Here is a 17,962-nt window from a genome sequence, read left to right on the forward strand (position 1 = left end):
GGAGACTTGCAAGAAATCAACGTCACTGCAGGTGTCTGACAGGACTGGATTGACAAGCTGGAGTTCCCAGTGAAAATCTTCATTGAAACTAAGATAGCCCAAGGCTGAGAGGGAGATAAAAGCTGCTGGGAGGGCAGTTTTGTGTCCACCTACCCGGAGGTTCAGCTTGTGCCGTAACTCCACCACCTGCTGCGGGGTCAGGCTGGTGATCTCCTCGTGCTCATCATAGAAATTTTTCTCAAATGGTGGATATTCAATCTGCAACGTAATTCATTCATTACTCAGTTAGTCCAGACTCAAGATTTCCTTTTTTTTTTTTCCTGAAGTTCTTAATTGTCTGCCAGAACATTTGCTTAAATGAAGCCATTTCAAGGAAATTTAGTGTGACTTACCTAAGAAAGCACTGCAATATTACAGGGGCCTCCTCAGCTCCTGCTTTCTGGAATGCCTCAAACAGAACAGAACAGAAGAGAAGTGCCTCCTACCTCTGAATGGTCAATAGGTGGAAGAGGATCAATGATTTTTTTGGATGGTGCAATCGGATTCCCGTCACTGTCATACTCCAGGTTATCCTCTTCCTCCTCCTGCACCACTCCAGCAGTGGGGTTCTCTGCCATGTAGCGAAAATAGGCTTCCTGCAGCAAAACAGAGCAGCAAACTCACACACCACAGGATGCAAAAGCACTTCTGCTGGTTGAAGGGATGTATGTGCTAAGTGGCTGCTTGCTTTCACAGCCACCACTGAGGAAAAAGTAACTACTTTCACTAGAACTGATTCTTCTAATAAACCAACAGATACGTCCTGAAGGACAAGAAGTACAAATGAAGAAAACAACTCCAGGGTCAGCTACACCACAAAACGCTCCTAAAAGCCAAACTTCTCTTGTGTCTGCTCAACAACTCCTTCTACCAAGTTTTGCTGTTTAACAACAGAAGGATCTATTCTTATTTCCACATGAACAGAGCACAAAGAACAAAACACTGTAGGTTTCTAACCAGAAAACACTTTGTAACAAGAAAATGATATTGATTTTTTAAACATGCTATGCCAAAGACAGCTGCTTTACTTCCCCTAACTAGAGTTCAGGAAATTAAGAGATATCTATTTTTCATTGAGAGAGTCAACAACAAATGTGAAAGAAAGTATTTCAGAAGAGTCCTTCAAGACAAGCCCGAGTTAAGACACTGTCACCCTGCCACGTGCCATCCTCACAGCTCACAAAGATGTTTGTGTCTCCCAGATTCTCACTGGCACACCAGTGTGAGGCTTTCTCATAGAAAAAACACCAGTCTTGCTTGACTTGAAGCAAATATTTAAGATCAGATTTGTAAAGCAAGGCTCAATTACAAATGTACATATATGCTCATCTGGCTTTTCCATTTTCCTGGCCAATTATTCCTCAGTCACAGAGCTATGCACACAACACACTTGAACAACAGCTGCCCCCAGGCATAAAGTCACCTCTGCTCAAACTCTGGCACAATTACACCCACCACACTGGAAGCAGAGGCCTTCAAGGCCAGACAACCCTGCCAAGCTCTGCATTAATGCAAGTAACACAAGTGTTAGTAACTACAACTCAGTAGGAAGGTACATTTTGAGATAAAGTTTTTTCTCTTTATTATTTCTGCTACAGTGATACTTATAAAGCTCAATGAGAACTGGAGCTCCTCTGAAAACAGGGATCAAAAAGCCTGATTCTTGCCCTGATCAGACCCCACATTTCACTGCAAGGAGCCTCCACAGCCTCTCCCTGGTGTCCTCTGGAGCTGATGGTGCTAATGGCAGTGGGTAAGATCCTCAGGCACTGAACAATCTCTACAGCAAAGTTCAAACTGACTAAAAGAAATATTCTTCAGTGAATGCAATTGTCTAATATTCTTCTTAAAACACCTGGAAGGGTAGAGACAGCAGGGTAACCACTACAGCTTCCTGCTGAATTGTCCGGATACTGCACACAACACTGGAATTTTGTTTGTCCCTAGCAGTTAGGTGATTGGAGAGGGAAAGTTAAAAAATACAAAACAACAAAAAAGAAGATAGAAAGACTGCATAGGAACTCACTTGGTCATCTTCCTCTTCAATGTCATCTCGAATACCCCTGGAAAAACAAGCGGAGAAAAACTTCCCTGCAAGTGTTCCACAGACTCAGCTCCATAGTTTCATTTGATTAGTGCTGAGCTCCAGGTTTTGTGGAAGACACAACACCATCAACTTGGCAACATTTATATTCCCAACCCATGGAGTTTTCACATCTGGTGCCAACCATAGCAGTGACCCTGCAAAGACTTCTCTTTACTTCTAGTACTGAGACTGAAAGATTAGGATTCCATCTTCCCAGCAGAAGCCACATCAAAGATCATCCTGGTCTAAGCTCTTGATGCTAAAGAAGTCCCATAACTGAAGAGGAATATGAGCCAGGAAGTGCAAATCCAGTTCAGAACTTGCCCAGGTGGAGATTTGGATCCGGTGCTCTGTGTCAGGACCATGTATAATCTGATCAACCCCGTGCAATGTAACTTCTACCAATACATCTGACATTTCTACCAAGAATCAACAGCATAATTATTTTCCTTACTCCAAACAAATAGATAAGCTGCACAAATTTAAACTGTTTTAAACTCCAAATGTAGTACCCCCATCACCATGTGCTACCTAATCTATCAGCTTTAATGGCTAAAACCTAGCCCAAGTTTAGAAGAGCCTCCAGTAGTCCAGGTACAGCAGCACTGACTTATTCTGCTCACATAAATGCAATTTTAAGCTAAACCACTCTGATCTCTCCAAGGGTGTGGGAAACAGAAAAACCATCCAGGCTGATCTGGAAAGTGGCAGAGCACAACGTGTTGCCCCGATTTCTGTGACCTAGAAAGGCTTCTGGCATGGAATAACTCTCAGCACTGTTGCAGTCTGCCATGGGATGCTGCCATGAATTCTTCCCTATTATCCTATTTTTACAGCACAAATGGTTACCCACAGCATCTCATGCACAGGTTAATGATGCTTATTAGGTATATACTACACTGCCTAATGAGAAACCATCATCAACAAAATGCACAGGAATTCTCTGAGCACCATACAAGGCATGGGAATGATAAAAGAGAACTTACTTAACGTTCTTTTTTTCTTTGTCTTTATCTTCAAGTCTCTTCATGTCTCGAGCAGCTTGATCCTGGCAGGTCATAAAGTTGTCACATGTTAAAAAGACCAAGGTGGTAAAACATGGAAGGGAAAAATGTTCCTGAATAATTAAACCGTTATGTCACAGAGACAACACTTCTTGGACTAATCTTTGTCTTGTTCTGTATCTGATTATGGTAAATAAATTCTCCTACTAGTATCTTTGAATTTATACACTACTCTAAGCTTGTGACAGTGTTATTGAAAAAATAAATTCCCCATATTCCTCCTGAATCCAACTAATAACAGAACTGTTAAAAATCAGCTCATCATAAATACAAACAATTTCCATTTAGGTAGTGAAAGACACAGAAAACCTTAGTTTGATATTCAGAAACAAGCAGAGCTCTATGTTGTATTGTTCTGACATCCTCAAAGCAGTTAAGTAGTTAAGTTATTGTAAGCCACATCCACTCTCTGTTTATCAAATCCATTTTTGAGGTCTAACACCATCCTACATAAACCCCAAAGTTAAGTGGCTTTTTCACTGCAGCTGCCAAAGCCCTGAGTGACATTTGCTGCCCCTGACTGCACACAGGGACAGCCACAGCAATGAATAAACATTCCCCAAGCTGGCTCTTGCCTCCACTTCAGCCATGAATGCCTCCAGAGGATCATCATCGCTGTCAGAGTCTGCTGATTTGGAATGGAACTGCTGCCGAGTGGGGGAATTCTCTGCAGGAATGTAGGGCAATTCCACATTGCTGGAATCTTCCTCTTCATCCTCAAAGTACCTGAAAAAAAGGGAACAACAGCCCAGTCAGCACATGGTTTACAGCACTGTGCTGTCTTTCATGGTTTCTGGTTGAGTCAAGGTACCCACATGGACAAGAGAAGATGCTGAGATTGATTTATTTACAATTTTTCATGTTAAAACTTCAAAGCGATGGCAGGGCAAAGAGATATCATAAAATTGAGTCTCTCTTCATCCTTCTTGTAGGCTCCCTTTAGATACTGGAAGGGACACAATTAGATCAGCCCCAAACTTCTCCAGGCTGAATAATCCCAACTTTCTCTGCCGTATTTATGCATTCATGCAGCCAAGAGAAGGGTTAGTAAAGAACTGTGGAGATCAATGTTTCCCTGTGCAAAAGACACCCAAATGTATCCTGCATGGCTCCAACTCTGAGAAGACCAAAGTGAATAAAATATGTTCTCAAGAGGGGAAAGCTGGAGGAGGAAATCTTCTGCAGGCTACCATAACATCTCACAGTCTCCTAAGTATATTATTCCATATTTTTTTATATAAATGTCACAGATACTTCCCCCGACCTCAGAAACACAAAGCCATTAAAACCCAGAGCTACATAAACACAAGAAGTGGCTGCACTTACGCGTTCTCCTCATCAAAATTGGCCCTCTTTGAGCCAATTTTGTAGAAGGAAGGCAGCTGAGGAGGCCCCGACTTGGCGAACGCTGCCGAGGAGCCGGCGGTGCCGAAGGCGCTGTGGGACTGCTGAGACAGCTTGGGCTCCTCCTTCTTGCCAGGTGTTATGGCAAAGCCACCAAAGCCAAAGCCTCTCTTCGTGCCAGGTCCACCTTTATTCCAATTCATGATGCCCCCGATGTAGCTGTTAGAAGAAGAAAAGACAAATTAATGCTCTGGTTCGGGCAGTTAGAGGTAATTGTCGTGATTGTTCTTGTTAGTTGATCACTTCAGTCATGACACAGGGACTTGTGGGACTCTGAGTGACAAGAGTTCAATCTGCTTCCCAAAAAGGATGGGGCTCTGGTCTTTTGACAGAAATATGAACATACCCACAATTCCAAAGAAGAATAAAAACAAAGTGGTTGTGTTCCAGAACAGGTCATGTCCCTCAAGGATTACTTAAACCCATTTAAGATGCTACCTGTCCTGTTTGCAGTCTAAGACAAACAAACCAAGGCCAGAACTTTGAACACCAGGAGGAACAAGAGCTGAAAAGGCAGCTCAGTGCACATTTTGCATGCCCACATTGTCCCATCTGTAAATGTTTCATGGCCTGTCAGTGCCTCACTCCTGAACCCAGCAACCTCCAGAAAATGGGCCCAGAGCAGCACAAGGCCCTGTGTGAGCCAAAATCCAACTGCCTCTGCCTCTCAAACCACCCTCAGATATACACAATCTCTATTTCACATATTTATATGCTCCCCATCTCTGTTTTTCAAACAATATTTTCAACACTCCACATAACAGTGTCTGCCCAGAACGTGATTTTCTAAGATGACGACTGAACTGATATTATTATATATTAATATAATATTTACAGTTTCCATTCTTGAATAATTTAGTAATTTACATGGTCAAGCAAATCATACCTGTAAGGCAGCAAAGAGAGCAAGACACCCACTGCTCTCCAGTGCATTTAATTGACTGACAAAGGCTACCACTCTTATTAAACAAATCCTCACACTGAGAATCTTCAACAAGATCAGAACTCAGTGGCAAAAAAAAAACACCTTCAAAACAATCTGAAGGTAAATAGTGCAGCCATTCCCTGTGCTGAACATTTACCAGCTTGGGGCTTGCTCAATAAATCTGAGAGCAAAGCTCAGTAGTGGATTTTGGGGGAAACCCTGTGTTCAGTTCTTCATGAGCAGCTGACCATGGAATCTTGTTTTCCCTCTTGTCTGACACCCTGCAGCTTTTACACCTGAGGATCCGTGGCACTGGCACACCAAAAAGCACAACAGAGGGGAGAGAGGTGGAACCCCATTTCTGCTGCCACAGCACAGTGGGGATCTTTGAAAACTGCAAAGTTAAAATCGGATTGTAAGAACCCTTCCTCACTGCGCTTATCCACCTTTCCCCCCCTTCTGCTACCTCAAAAAACGAGGCGAACCACTTTTTTATTGGCAAAAGCACAAACCACGGTCAGCTCGCCCTGCAGGGAGAGGCTCCCACAGGCAAACCCGGGGGCTCGGCTGCGGGAGGGAACTCGCGGGACACGGAGCCCGCCCGCGGCGCCGGGATCCGCGGGCACGGCCGCCACGGGGCCCGGCCGCCCCCGTTCCACGGGGACCCCCGCCCGCCGGGATCGCCCACGGCAGGGCACGGCAGGCACCGGGGCGCGGGGGACAGGAGCCGGGCACAGCGGGCCCGGCGCGGGGCCCTTCCCGCCGTGCGGGGCGGGCCCTTTGTGCGGGGCAGGCCCCGGCTGCCCGCGCCCGCTGCAGGCCGCGGCTGCCGCCAGCCACAGGCCCCGCAGGGCGGCGGGGGAGGCTCCGCCGCCGTGCCCAGGCCGGCCCCGCCCGCCCGCTCCCTCAGCGCCCCGCACTCACCGCAGCCGCCGCCGCCGCCACTTCCCCGGTTACCGGGCCGGGGGGTGGGGACGCACGCACCGCCGTGCCCACGCACGGTGCGTCGGTGACGCGCGGCCCGGCGCAGGCGCAGCGCCCGCCGGTGAAGCGGCGCGGAGTGAGGGCGGCGGGAGCGGGCACGGGCGGGAGCGGAGCCCAGAGACGGTGAGGTCAGCGGCGGCACCGGGAGCGCGCTGCTCTGCCGGTGGTTCTCGGGTGGCTCTCCCCTGTCCCCCCCTCACGCGTGTGTAGCGCCCGCCCCCGCACATGCGGCGGGGCCCGCAGTGCGCAGGCGCGCCGGTGCGGCGGGCGCGGAGCGGAGCGGAGCTGAGGGCGGGCGCCGGGCCCGTGACTCAGGTAACGCCGCCGCGGCCCCGCCGCACCGGACACCCCGCTCCCACCTCCCCTGCTCGCCCCCTCCGCGGAGCTCCGCGCCGGCAGGCTCCCCGGGAGCGGCAGCCCGGCGCGGAGGGCACCGGGCGTGCGCGGCCTGTGCTGCGCCCCGCGGGGCGGCAGATCGCTGCTTTGATCTTGTTCACCTTGACTCGCGTACCGGGAAGGAGCTGGGAGCACCGACGGCGGTGTCCCCGCTTGGGGCGGGGGTCACGGTCAGGGCCCGGCCTGCTGGGGACGGGCGCTAATCCAAAATGTGGCACCGGGCTCGGGTCTGGGCTCGGGATCTACCGAATGTGAATGCCCTGCACAGGCAGCAGCAGCAGCAGGGCTTGCCTTGGGATTTTGGAAGGAGTTTCTCTTGCCACTGGGGTCTGGGCTCGGGATCTACCGAATGTGAATGCCCTGCACAGGCAGCAGCAGCAGGGCTTGCCTTGGGATTTTGGAAGGAGTTTCTCTTGCCAGCGGGGCCAGGGCAGCCGGTGTGGAGATGGGAGAATGGATCGGTTCCTCCGGCAAGGGAAAGCCGGTGGCGAGCGGGTCGTGCATGGCCTGCCGAGGATGTTCTCCTTCCTGGAGCTTGAATTTGGAAGCTGTTCTGACAGATTGCTGACCCCAGCTCTCACCCGCCTCTGGTTCAAGTGTATCCTTCGAATTGGCTGCAGAAGTTTATTTTGTGTTAAGCTTTTTGGAATTGTCGGGTCTTCTGAAGGTGGATGTGCTCAAATAGTCTTGGAGTTCTTAATGTGAAATGTTAGAGTTTGGTCGAGCAGGTGGCTCTGTTGTCCTGTCGTTTTTTACAGCATGTAAATTCTGTCCTATTGAAATAGTATTTTGGGTTTTTTTTTTCCTGCTTCAATTCACATAAAATTGTGACATTCCCACACAATGTTCCGAATTCCTGGGCTCGGCCTTGCTGAACTTTCCATCCTGATTAAGGTTCTGCGCGGGTTTTTGCTGGAGTGAGGAGTGTTTGACAAAGGTGTTTATTTTAGTCGTCCTTGTCATTCATAGCAGTGGGTTCCCTGCATGAGGCACTCAGAGGAATGCTGGTCAAATTTAGAAACAAATCATTTCTATTCTAAGTTTGTGAGGGAACACTCTGATTAACATTCAGGTTCCCACTCGGATCTGGTTGCGGGAGGAGTAAAATGAGCCTGGCAGCAGAGCCTGATGCAGCTGATCCTCTGTGCCTGGAAGTGCAGCTGGGGGGTTGTTGCTGCCTTTTTTGGACCTTGGAGAAGGTGCTCCAGTCTGAAGGGGATGTTGGGACTGTTTTGAACTCAAGCAGAAGAGACGGGAAGCTGAGGGCAAGACAAGGGGAACGGACAAATTCTGCAGGGTTCTGGCTGATGTGGGGAGAGCTCTGGGTTCCTGAGCCCCAGTTTACTCCTTTGTTCTGGAGAGCATATCTGTCCTCTTCCTTTTTTTATTTGGCACAACTTCCAGCAAAAGGCCTTTGTCTCTATGCAGAAATCATGAGGGGACACTGTGGGAACTTAGTTTTGAGTGTGCAGCCTAGAAATTCACAGACGAGCACTTTTGGACTAGCAGAGCCTATCAGAGCATTGCTGTTTAAATCAACCAAGTGCATTTTAAGATTTACTGCTGCTGTTTCACATTCAATGCTCCAGCTGGGCCTAACTGCTAATTAATAACAACTGTAGACGTAGAATGTGGTCTTGGAAGTGAGCTGGCAGAGCTGGCTGGGAGATGCTGTTGGAGAGTCAGTTTTGTAGCAGAACATCCCTGCTTTCCATCTCAGCTCATTTGAACAGTGTGGCCAGATGTGAATTTGCTGCTGCCACAAGCAAGAGTCCAGAACCTCTCCTTCAGAGCTATTTTGTTCTTGTACCAGTGGTCACTTTCTTTATAGAGAAGATGTCAAGATCAGGCAGAGGTTTATTTCTCTCTCTGGTCTGACTCGTAGTGTTTTCACATTGTGCACTGTGGGTTGTGATGTAACAGAATTGACAAGGACTTTTTGCAATGATTGATTTTTTTTTCCCAGTTAAAATGAAGAATTAAGGACTTTTTGCAATGATTGATTTTTTTTTTCAGTTAAAATGAAGAATTTATATATTTTTATCGCTGTCCTGTTCATCCCATGGGGCTTTTCTTTGGCAAAGTATGATGAATTTGAGGATGGAGATGACATTATGGAATATGATGATAATGACTTTGCTGAGTTTGAAGATGTGAGTGAAGATACAGTCACAGAATCTCCTCAGAGGATCATCACTACAGAAGATGATGAAGAAGAAACCACTGTAGAGCTTGAAGGTCAGGATGAAAATCAGGAAGACTTTGATGATGCAGACACACAGGTAAGGCCTTGTCTCCTTCCTCAGTGTTTTCTAATAGTGTCTCTGCAGCTTTCTTTCTCTTTTTGGCTTTTACTTGCTGGGCTTTGGATTTTCATGCTGTTTGTGATTTTATCCTTTAGGAAGGTGACACCGAGAGTGAGCCATATGATGATGAGGAGTTTGAAGGGTATGAAGAGAAACCAGATGCATCTCATAGCAAAAATAAAGACCCCATAACAATAGTTAATGTAGGTATAACTGTTGATCCAGTGTCTGCTTGGAGTTTCATCACTTATTTTCTTAAGACAGCATGCCAGGAATGTCTCTGGGGTCCTAAACAATGAGCCCAGTATGTTTTTAGCTTGTCTGTGGCTTAAGTGTCAGATTGGAACTTGTCAGCTGGGTTGGTTTTTGAATCCAAGCTTTCTGCACACCCTTCATCACCTTTTTGCCTCCCAAAATAGTGTTTCACAGAATGATCAGGTGCTCAAGGTCTGCCTTTTTATTACCCCTGAGTTCTCTCTTTAGGTGTTATAGCTGACCTTGGCTGTGAAAAATTAACATTTGGGCACTTTTATGACTCTGAGGTGGCAAGGTCAGGAAGGCTTCCCTGCTGGCCCATGGAGTCTGTGGCTCTTGCTGGCATCCTGAGAATGTTCCTGGCCATTGGGTGTTTGGATTTACAAAGAAGTTACGTGATGATCAGATAATGCTGTGATGGGCAGGGTATCAAGCTCAACTGCTCAGTGAATTGAAGTGCTGGACTGTACTCTGAGGGATGTGTGCTAGCCCAGGCTCACTTGGAAGTGAGTATTTTTTTTCTGTTAAGCAGGTATTTTGGGAATGCTGTTATCAGTTGTTCCCTGTATGATTACTGTGCCCCAGTAAGCCAAGTGCTTTATGTAGGTTTAGCTCTCTCCTGTTGCCTTGGTGGAGCTTATTGCTGTATTGGGGATAGAACTTCTCCACTACTCCGTGTTTCCCAAATGTTTGTGTGTATAAAATCCACTTGTTCAATATGTAAATCACAGCTTCTGTTCCCTTACACAGGTCCCTGCTCACCTTCAGAACAGCTGGGAGAGTTACTACATGGAGATCCTGATGGTAACAGGTCTCCTGGCTTACATCATGAACTACATCATTGGGAAGAACAAAAACAACCGCCTGGCTCATGCTTGGTTCAACACTCACAGGGAGCTGCTAGAAAGTAACTTTGCTCTTGTTGGTGAGTTCCATAATGACAAGGATCTGGTTTTAGTATTGAATAAAGCTGGGTTTAGTCTGGCATTTAGGATGTAGAGAATCCTTCTCTGTACTGTGGTATCGTGAGCTGTAAGCCTTCTGCTGAACTGTGGTGTCTCAATTTGTGAGTCTAGATTGAGGTTCTTTCACTGTTGTTTTCCTCAGGGGATGATGGCACTAATAAAGAAGCTACAAGCACTGGGAAGCTAAATCAAGAAAATGAACACATATATAACTTGTGGTGCTCTGGAAGGGTGTGCTGTGAAGGAATGCTCATCCAGTTAAAGGTAAGAATGAGGGAGTTTGTGGTGCTGTTTACATGTCACCAGTTGTCAGGTTCTAGTGGGCAACATGGAATCCCAGCTTGGCAGTTGTGCTCACATTCAGACACAGAGTTCTGAGTACACACACACGAGGAAAAACTGGTCATTTGAAGGTCTGTACAGATCTGTATTCTGCCCCTTAAAGTTGGCACCAAAGAGCAGTGCTTGCAGGAAGAGTATAAAAACCAGAGGTGTTGTGTGAACAGAGGTAACTGTAGGCTGAAGAGCCCATTTGCCACTTAGAGGGATACACGGACCAGCAGGAATTCCAAGGAAGAACAGCAAAGACAAATACGAAGCCCTGGACCTGGGCTGGAGCAGTCCCACAGTTCTTGTTCTGACTTGAGGGAACAAAGCCCTGAGAAACTCCTCCAGTGCAGAAAGTAGGCCTGCTTTTGAGCTGTACTGGTCACACAGGGAAAACTCAGGTTAGATATTAGGAAGGAGTTCTTTACTGTTGTCTGCTCAGCTGTTTTCTGTGTTTACCACCTTGTGTTTTCAGTTTCTCAAGAGACAGGACCTGCTGAATGTCCTGGCACGCATGATGAGGCCAGCATCAGACCAAGTGGTGGGTACTCAGCCCTTTGGATTAACTCTGACAAACTGTTGCATTCCTTCAGTTCTGCTCTGCTGCTTTTGATTGTTCCAGGTGATTTCTGTAGTGTTCCATATCTTCCAGTTCAGTAACTATTGAAACAACCTCAAAGAATTGTTTGTATTTCTTTCCTGCCTGTGAAATTCAAACTGCTGATGACTGGAAGTTGCTTTATCTGTGGATTTTATCATTCAAGTGGTTTTGTGAGTCTGTCATGATTCAAGATGTCATGTTGATAAAAAGTGGTTTTACAGTCTGAAATACTTAGTGATTGTTCATCTGTCTGTTCAGTCTGACTGAATAGGACTGCCTAAACCCATATGTTGGTCTGGATATTATATTCTTAATGTTACCCTTTGCCTTCCAACTTGCTCTTAGAGAGCATAGGTGCCAAGAGAGGTTACGTTTGGAAGAACAGGGACTGTGTGCACTTTCAATACTCTTCCCATGCATCTGTAATTGTATTTACTCACATCAAAATATTTAATTGCAATTTATTTTTACAACTTTGCTGTTCTAGTCACTGTTATTACAACACAATACTGAATAGTGTGCTCAGTCTCCTTAAAAAGCTTCCTTACTTTAAGACATACTGAAAAGCTTTAAATCAACCACCTTTTTCTTAGTTCTGTCTTTGCTTCCTTGATCTTAGGAATCAAGGTATCAGACAAACATTGAAATCTGACCAGGGCTAATAACATTCTGTTTCACAGCAAATAAAAGTGACAATGAATGATGAAGATATGGACACGTATGTGTTTGCTGTTGGAACCAGAAAAGCATTGGTGAGACTTCAGAAAGAGATGCAGGACCTGGTATGTACATGCACATTGATAAATAATAGCATATCAGAATCTAATCTGCATATTCATTGTTTTCTTGGGAACAGCTGAAAACCTGTGACTGACCTGTTGGAATTTGTGTGGAAAAGATATTTCCATTTACAGATAAAAGTCTAATGGAATCAACCATCAGAAGTGCTCCCCCCATCAGGCCTGCAGGGAAAGCAGCTTACACCTTTCTTTTGGGGTTAGTTGGTTTAAGAGAGGCTGCAGATTTTTGTCACCAAACATGAGTTGTCACTTCACCTCATTTCCTTTGCACAAAAGACATCTTCAAGGATTGAAAAGTAAACTTATTTAGTGATATATGATGTGGAAAATTTAGGTTTAAATTATCTGTTTTTACATGATCTGAAATGAAAACTTTCCATATGTTTAAGCCATGAAAAGAATTGCAGAGCTTGCCCAGAATCCAGTGATAACAAGTAATGTTAAAAAAATCTTTTCTCTCAAGTAATAGCATGATGTGTGGTTGGTAGGATGCCAGTTTTTGTTCTGTTATCAAACAATGTAAGCAAAATGCCTTAATCCACTTTGAACACTCCAGTATGTATGTATTAGAATTGTTTTATCTTCTTCCTTAAAATGCTGACTTCTGAAGGAAAATACTAGCTTAAAGACTGTTGATGCTGTGTGCTTTACTTTGTTTGAAATGTCCCCAGCCAGGATGAGTGAATGGGTGTATTTTTTATTGTTTCTTTTCAGGTACTTTTAGAGGTCCCTCTATTGCAGAACAGTTCAGTCTGATAAGATACTTACAGGCTTGTGTTTCTTTTTCTTTTGCATTGTTCTCTTTGAAACAGAGTGAGTTCTGCAGTGACAAACCTAAGTCTGGTGCAAAATATGGGCTTCCAGATTCACTGGCTATCTTGTCAGAGATGGGAGAGGTCACAGAGGGAATGATGGACGCTAAGGTAAACTTGAGTGAATGAATACAAATACTCCTTGGTAATCCTGGCATTTACAGCTTGCGTGTACTAAAAAGTTAAAAGGAAAAATTAAGGGGGAAAGTTCATGTCTTTGTCAGTTCACTGTGGCAAGCTCAGCACAGCAATTTCCTGACTGATATATAGAATGGTTTTGTTTGGAAGGGATCTTAAAAATCATCCAGTCCTAGCCCCCTGCCATGGGCAGGGAACCTGGCAAGCCCCTATGGAGTGGATAGGCTGCAGCTGGATTGGTGTTGGGAAAAACTAACTCCCATTTCTGTTTCAGATGATCCATTTCCTCACACACTACGCTGACAAGATCGACTCTGTCCAATTCTCGGACCAGTTCTCCGGTCCAAAACTTATGCAAGAGTAGGTACAAAGGCTGAGCTCTCCTGGGGCTGGTGCTCAGCTGTGCCTCAGCAGTGCACAGCCAGCAGCTCTGCTGCTTCCCTCAGCCTCCTAGGCCAGAGGAGCTTTCAGGGGCTGCTTCAGAATTGCCAAGTGGTGGGTGATGTGTCTTGTCTGAATTACCACGTAGGTTTTTGCACATGCCTGTGTATTGTGCTCACAGGCATATAAATAAATGAACAAAAAGGGACATAGTTTGATTTAATTATAAGACAGCTTATGTGTATACCTTGTACTAAAAATGTTGAGGATATGTGAAATGTAAGCCTGAGATTTTCACATTAAAATACTGTGGGATTTTAGGCAGTGAATACTTAAACTCTTGAGAAAATATTTTCTCCTAAAATATTTAGAGATCTTTAGTGGTATAAACAACAAGGGGGTGTGTGAAGCTGAATGTAATTCAAAACATACAGGCCTTCTTAGTGCTCTCATGGCCTCTTCACATTTAGAGGGGCTGGTGCTGTATGTTTTCACACTCATGCCTTTTCTCTGCAGGCTTTTGGGTAAAACACTTGGGGAATCTGATTGGTTTGAAACTTAACTTTGGGTTATAGCCAGGCTTTTAATGTTTATTTTTTTCAAGTACTTTCCAAGTGTCTTTTGGTTCTTGATGGTTTTTTGGACCAGTGTTAGTTACTTTGTATTTTTCTTCACTTTTTCCAAACACTTGTTTCTTTCCTCCAGGGAGGGCCAGCTTACAAAACTGCCCGAAACTAAAAAGACACTTTTGTTTACATTTAATGGTAAGGGCTCTGTTGTCTGTGTGTGTCTGGGGGAGTGTGTGGCTTTATTTGGGTAAGTCACATGCTCATGATCTGTGGAAGATAATGTGTGATGAGTGATTTCAGTGCATTTAGCAGGACCATTGATTGACAGACAGAAGGCAGCAATACACTGGGGACTGAGTAGCATGTTGTCACAATAATGGGATACTCAGTCTTGCTGTTACTGACCTCAGCTCACACTTCCTCTCAGGGTGGTTTGCTTTTAAACCACAAGCCTTGCAGTTTGAACTTGCACAGGCTCAGTTGGTTTACCCTGGTTTGAAATAAAAGTGATCTGTTGGGAGAACTCTAGAAAAGAATCAAAATGGAAGCCTATAGCTCTAAATGAAGCTTCCTAAAGAGCAGAATAAGAGCATCTTTATTTCATGAACAGTGTGACCATAAGGGAAGAGCCTCACAGCAAGCAGATGAGTTCTGCCAGTCTGTGTGAATGAACAAGGAACTCTTTGTTTCAGTGCCTGGTTCAGGCAACACTTCCCCAAAGGACATGGAGTCTTTGCTGCCTCTGATGAGCATGGTTATCTACTCCATCGACAAAGCAAAGAAGTTCAGGCTGAACAGAGAAGTAAGTAGTGCCTGGTTTTCTGTCTTGTGACATTGTGTGGAGCTGGAACCATTCCCACTGGCTCCTTAGGGATCCACTGGATCCTTCTGTGTGGAACTGGAACCATTCCCACTGGCTCCTTAGGGATCCACTGGATCCTCCTGTGTGGAGCTGGAACCATTCCCACTGGCTCCTTAGGGATCCACTGGATCCTTCTGTGTGGAACTGGAACCATTCCCACTGGCTCCTTAGGGATCCACTGGATCCTTCTGTGTGGAGCTGGAACCATTCCCACTGGCTCCTTAGGGATCCACTGGATCCCTCTGTGTGGAGCTGGAACCATTCCCACTGGCTCCTTATGGATCCACTGGATCCTTCTGTGTGGAACTGGAACCATTCCCACTGGCTCCTTAGGGATCCACTGGATCCTTCTGTGTGGAACTGGAACCATTCCCACTGGCTCCTTAGGGATCCACTGGATCCTTCTGTGTGGAACTGGAACCATTCCCACTGGCTCCTTATGGATCCACTGGATCCTTCTGTGTGGAGCTGGAACCATTCCCACTGGCTCCTTAGGGATCCACTGGATCCTTCTGTGTGGAGCTGGAACCATTCCCACTGGCTCCTTAGGGATCCACTGGATCCTTCTGTGTGGAGCTGGAACCATTCCCACTGGCTCCTTAGGGATCCACTGGATCCTTCTGTGTGGAGCTGGAACCATTCCCACTGGCTCCTTATGGATCCACTGGATCCTCCTGTGTGGAGCTGGAACCATTCCCACTGGCTCCTTAGGGATCCACTGGATCCCTCTGTGTGGAACTGGAACCATTCCCACTGGCTCCTTAGGGATCCACTGGATCCTTCTGTGTGGAACTGGAACCATTCCCACTGGCTCCTTATGGATCCACTGGATCCTTCTGTGTGGAACTGGAACCATTCCCACTGGCTCCTTAGGGATCCACTGGATCCTCCTGTGTGGAACTGGAACCATTCCCACTGGATCCTTCTGTGTGGAACTGGAACCATTCCCACTGGCTCCTTATGGATCCACTGGATCCTTCTGTTCCTCTATGACTGGCAGAGACCCTGCATGCTGCTTGTGGGGAAATCAGTACAAACTGCCTTTGCTTTTCTCTCTGCAAAGGGTAAACAGAAAGCTGACAAGAACAGGGCTCGGGTGGAAGAGAACTTCCTCAAGCTGACCCACGTGCAGAGGCAGGAGGCTGCCCAGTCCCGCCGGGAGGAGAAGAAGCGCGCGGAGAAGGAGCGAATCATGAACGAGGAGGATCCCGAGAAGCAGCGGCGGCTGGAGGTGAGGGGAGCTCCATGCTGCTACAGGCTGCTGGCACATCCCTCCTAGGAGATCTCCAGGGCTGCCTGGAGCATTGTAGCAGTGGCAGCTTTGATTTCTATTTGCTGCTCCTTTCTGAAGCACGTGAAGGGTCCTGGTGAGCTGTGAACCCGGTGCTGGAGGGTTTTGTTTGGTTCTGAAAGGATCTGCTTGTTCCTTGAAGAGATTGCCTGTGTTGATTCACATCCCTGTCCTTGCCTACAGGAAGCTGCTCTGCGGCGTGAGCAGAAGAAGCTTGAGAAGAAGCAGATGAAGATGAAGCAAATCAAAGTGAAAGCCATGTGACTGTGCTGTGAGAAGTGTCTCGGTGCCACCTGTGGAGCTGTAACTCACAGGGTACAAAGACCTACGTAACTCCATAACCCTCTGACTCCTTGAACACTAGTAACCATTAAGAGAAAAGGTCTTGCATTGGTGTTACTTATTTAAGTATTACAGCAAAATGTGTGGAGAGCTTTGTCTCGGCAGTTCTGTTCCAGGTGGTACAAAGTTTTGCTACTTGTCTGTTAAAAAAAATTTTGCAATATTCTTGAATGCTTTTTGTCATTTGTTCTTTAAAAACAGAAGATTGTAAACATGTCCATGCGTGCTGGTAACATATTCATGCTTTGGTTTTAAACTTTGGTTTTAGTTATTGTGAGGGAAAGGGGAAAAACTTAGGGGGAGGCAAACTGCACAATAAACATTTACTGTGTGCATTTATTTGCATCAAGGCACAACACTTAGAGCCTTCCATACACAGTATGGATTCTTCAGGGATTTAAGCCCAGTAAAATATAAGTTCTAATAGAAGTAGAAGATTTTTTTATCTTCATTTTTTTTTACAAACAAAGGCCTGAAGCAGTATTAGGTCACCTGTGGGCATGATTGGTTTATGTGTAAAACACAGAGATGGTTAGAACCAAGGGAATGGAATACATGGACACTTCCTACTTGTGTGTTTGGGTGCTGCAAACTTAACACAGTGTGGAATCTGTGATGTCAGCACAGTGTTCCTTCAGGAGTGAGTTCAGCCAGCTTTCCTTCAGTACTTTTAACAGTTCAAGTTTGCCTCAACCCCTTCTCTCCTGATCTCAGCAGCTGCTGCCCAGTTCACTTCAGCCAGGAGCCAGATCTAGTGGAGTACCTGCAGTTCCTGATCTCCCCAGGGCAGTGAAAACGTTTCAGAGGATGTTCATCCTCTTCAGTGATCTCTTCAGGGTTTTGAATCTAAGTGGGAAGAATGAAGTGAATGCCCTGTGCAAGCACTTCGCTGGGAGAGCTCTGCATTTTATAAATGCTTCCTGTCCAGAAGGCATTTTATTGTTGCTTGTAATAGACTTTTAACAGTTTTGTGGGGAAACAATTGTCCTGCATTTTCTTGTTCAATACTTCATGGAAACTTGGTTCTGAGGCAATAAGAATTAGCTGCTGTTGAAACAGCAATTGCTTAAACTCCTTGTTCCAGCATGGGATACTTCACCCTGATTGAAATGCAAATGTCTGTAACCTGATACATGCAAATACATTAATTTTATAATGGTTGGTAAAATTATTTAAAACCAAAACTAATGTAGATTATGTGAAATTTTAGCACTATTTAGCTTTAAAGATTAATATGTTATTGTTTCACAGAGTTCTTTGAAAGGAAATACTAGTTTGTGCTCTTTTGAGTAAGCAGACAGCTTTCCTGAAGTCCCATCCAGTTGTGGGCCATGGCAGCTAATTTTGTAATACAAACATTGAAATGAACAATCTAATGAAGAGTAAAATATAATTGAAACACTCCTGCTTTACTT

The 17,962-nt window shown here is 45.7% G+C and overlaps 2 protein-coding genes across 4 annotated transcripts in view; one reads left to right on the forward strand and one right to left on the reverse strand.

The window, feature by feature from the left end:
- Window positions 1-6,577, reverse strand: part of DDX42 (DEAD-box helicase 42) — a 16,397-nt gene extending 9,820 nt beyond the window's left edge. Inside the window, exons 1-7 of the mRNA XM_064399818.1 lie at window positions 6,443-6,577; window positions 4,516-4,752; window positions 3,765-3,915; window positions 3,112-3,173; window positions 2,066-2,102; window positions 486-635; window positions 154-258 (exon numbers count right to left, since the gene is read on the reverse strand). Of these exons, the coding sequence (XP_064255888.1) occupies window positions 154-258; window positions 486-635; window positions 2,066-2,102; window positions 3,112-3,173; window positions 3,765-3,915; window positions 4,516-4,736 (726 nt within the window). The 5' untranslated portion in view covers window positions 4,737-4,752; window positions 6,443-6,577. The remainder of the gene's footprint in view (window positions 1-153; window positions 259-485; window positions 636-2,065; window positions 2,103-3,111; window positions 3,174-3,764; window positions 3,916-4,515; window positions 4,753-6,442) is intronic.
- Window positions 6,503-17,959, forward strand: CCDC47 (coiled-coil domain containing 47). Of its 3 annotated transcripts, none has more exons than XM_064399848.1 (13): window positions 6,503-6,630; window positions 8,915-9,180; window positions 9,300-9,407; window positions 10,210-10,384; window positions 10,567-10,688; window positions 11,227-11,292; window positions 12,033-12,134; window positions 12,965-13,075; window positions 13,377-13,462; window positions 14,189-14,247; window positions 14,745-14,854; window positions 15,978-16,145; window positions 16,389-17,959. In XM_064399848.1, the coding sequence occupies exons 2-13, from the start codon at window positions 8,920-8,922 to the stop codon at window positions 16,467-16,469; spliced, it is 1,449 nt and encodes a 482-aa protein (XP_064255918.1). In that variant the 5' UTR covers window positions 6,503-6,630; window positions 8,915-8,919; the 3' UTR covers window positions 16,470-17,959. The 3 variants fall into 3 exon arrangements, with proteins under 3 accessions (XP_064255918.1, XP_064255917.1, XP_064255919.1); XM_064399847.1 differs by having other exon boundaries at window positions 6,509-6,625; XM_064399849.1 differs by lacking the exon at window positions 6,503-6,630 and adding an exon at window positions 6,659-6,817.
- Window positions 17,960-17,962: the final 3 nt, after the last annotated feature.

The sequence above is a fragment of the Passer domesticus genome, chromosome 27 (genome assembly GCF_036417665.1).
Source record: "Passer domesticus isolate bPasDom1 chromosome 27, bPasDom1.hap1, whole genome shotgun sequence".
Lineage (NCBI taxonomy): Eukaryota > Metazoa > Chordata > Aves > Passeriformes > Passeridae > Passer > Passer domesticus.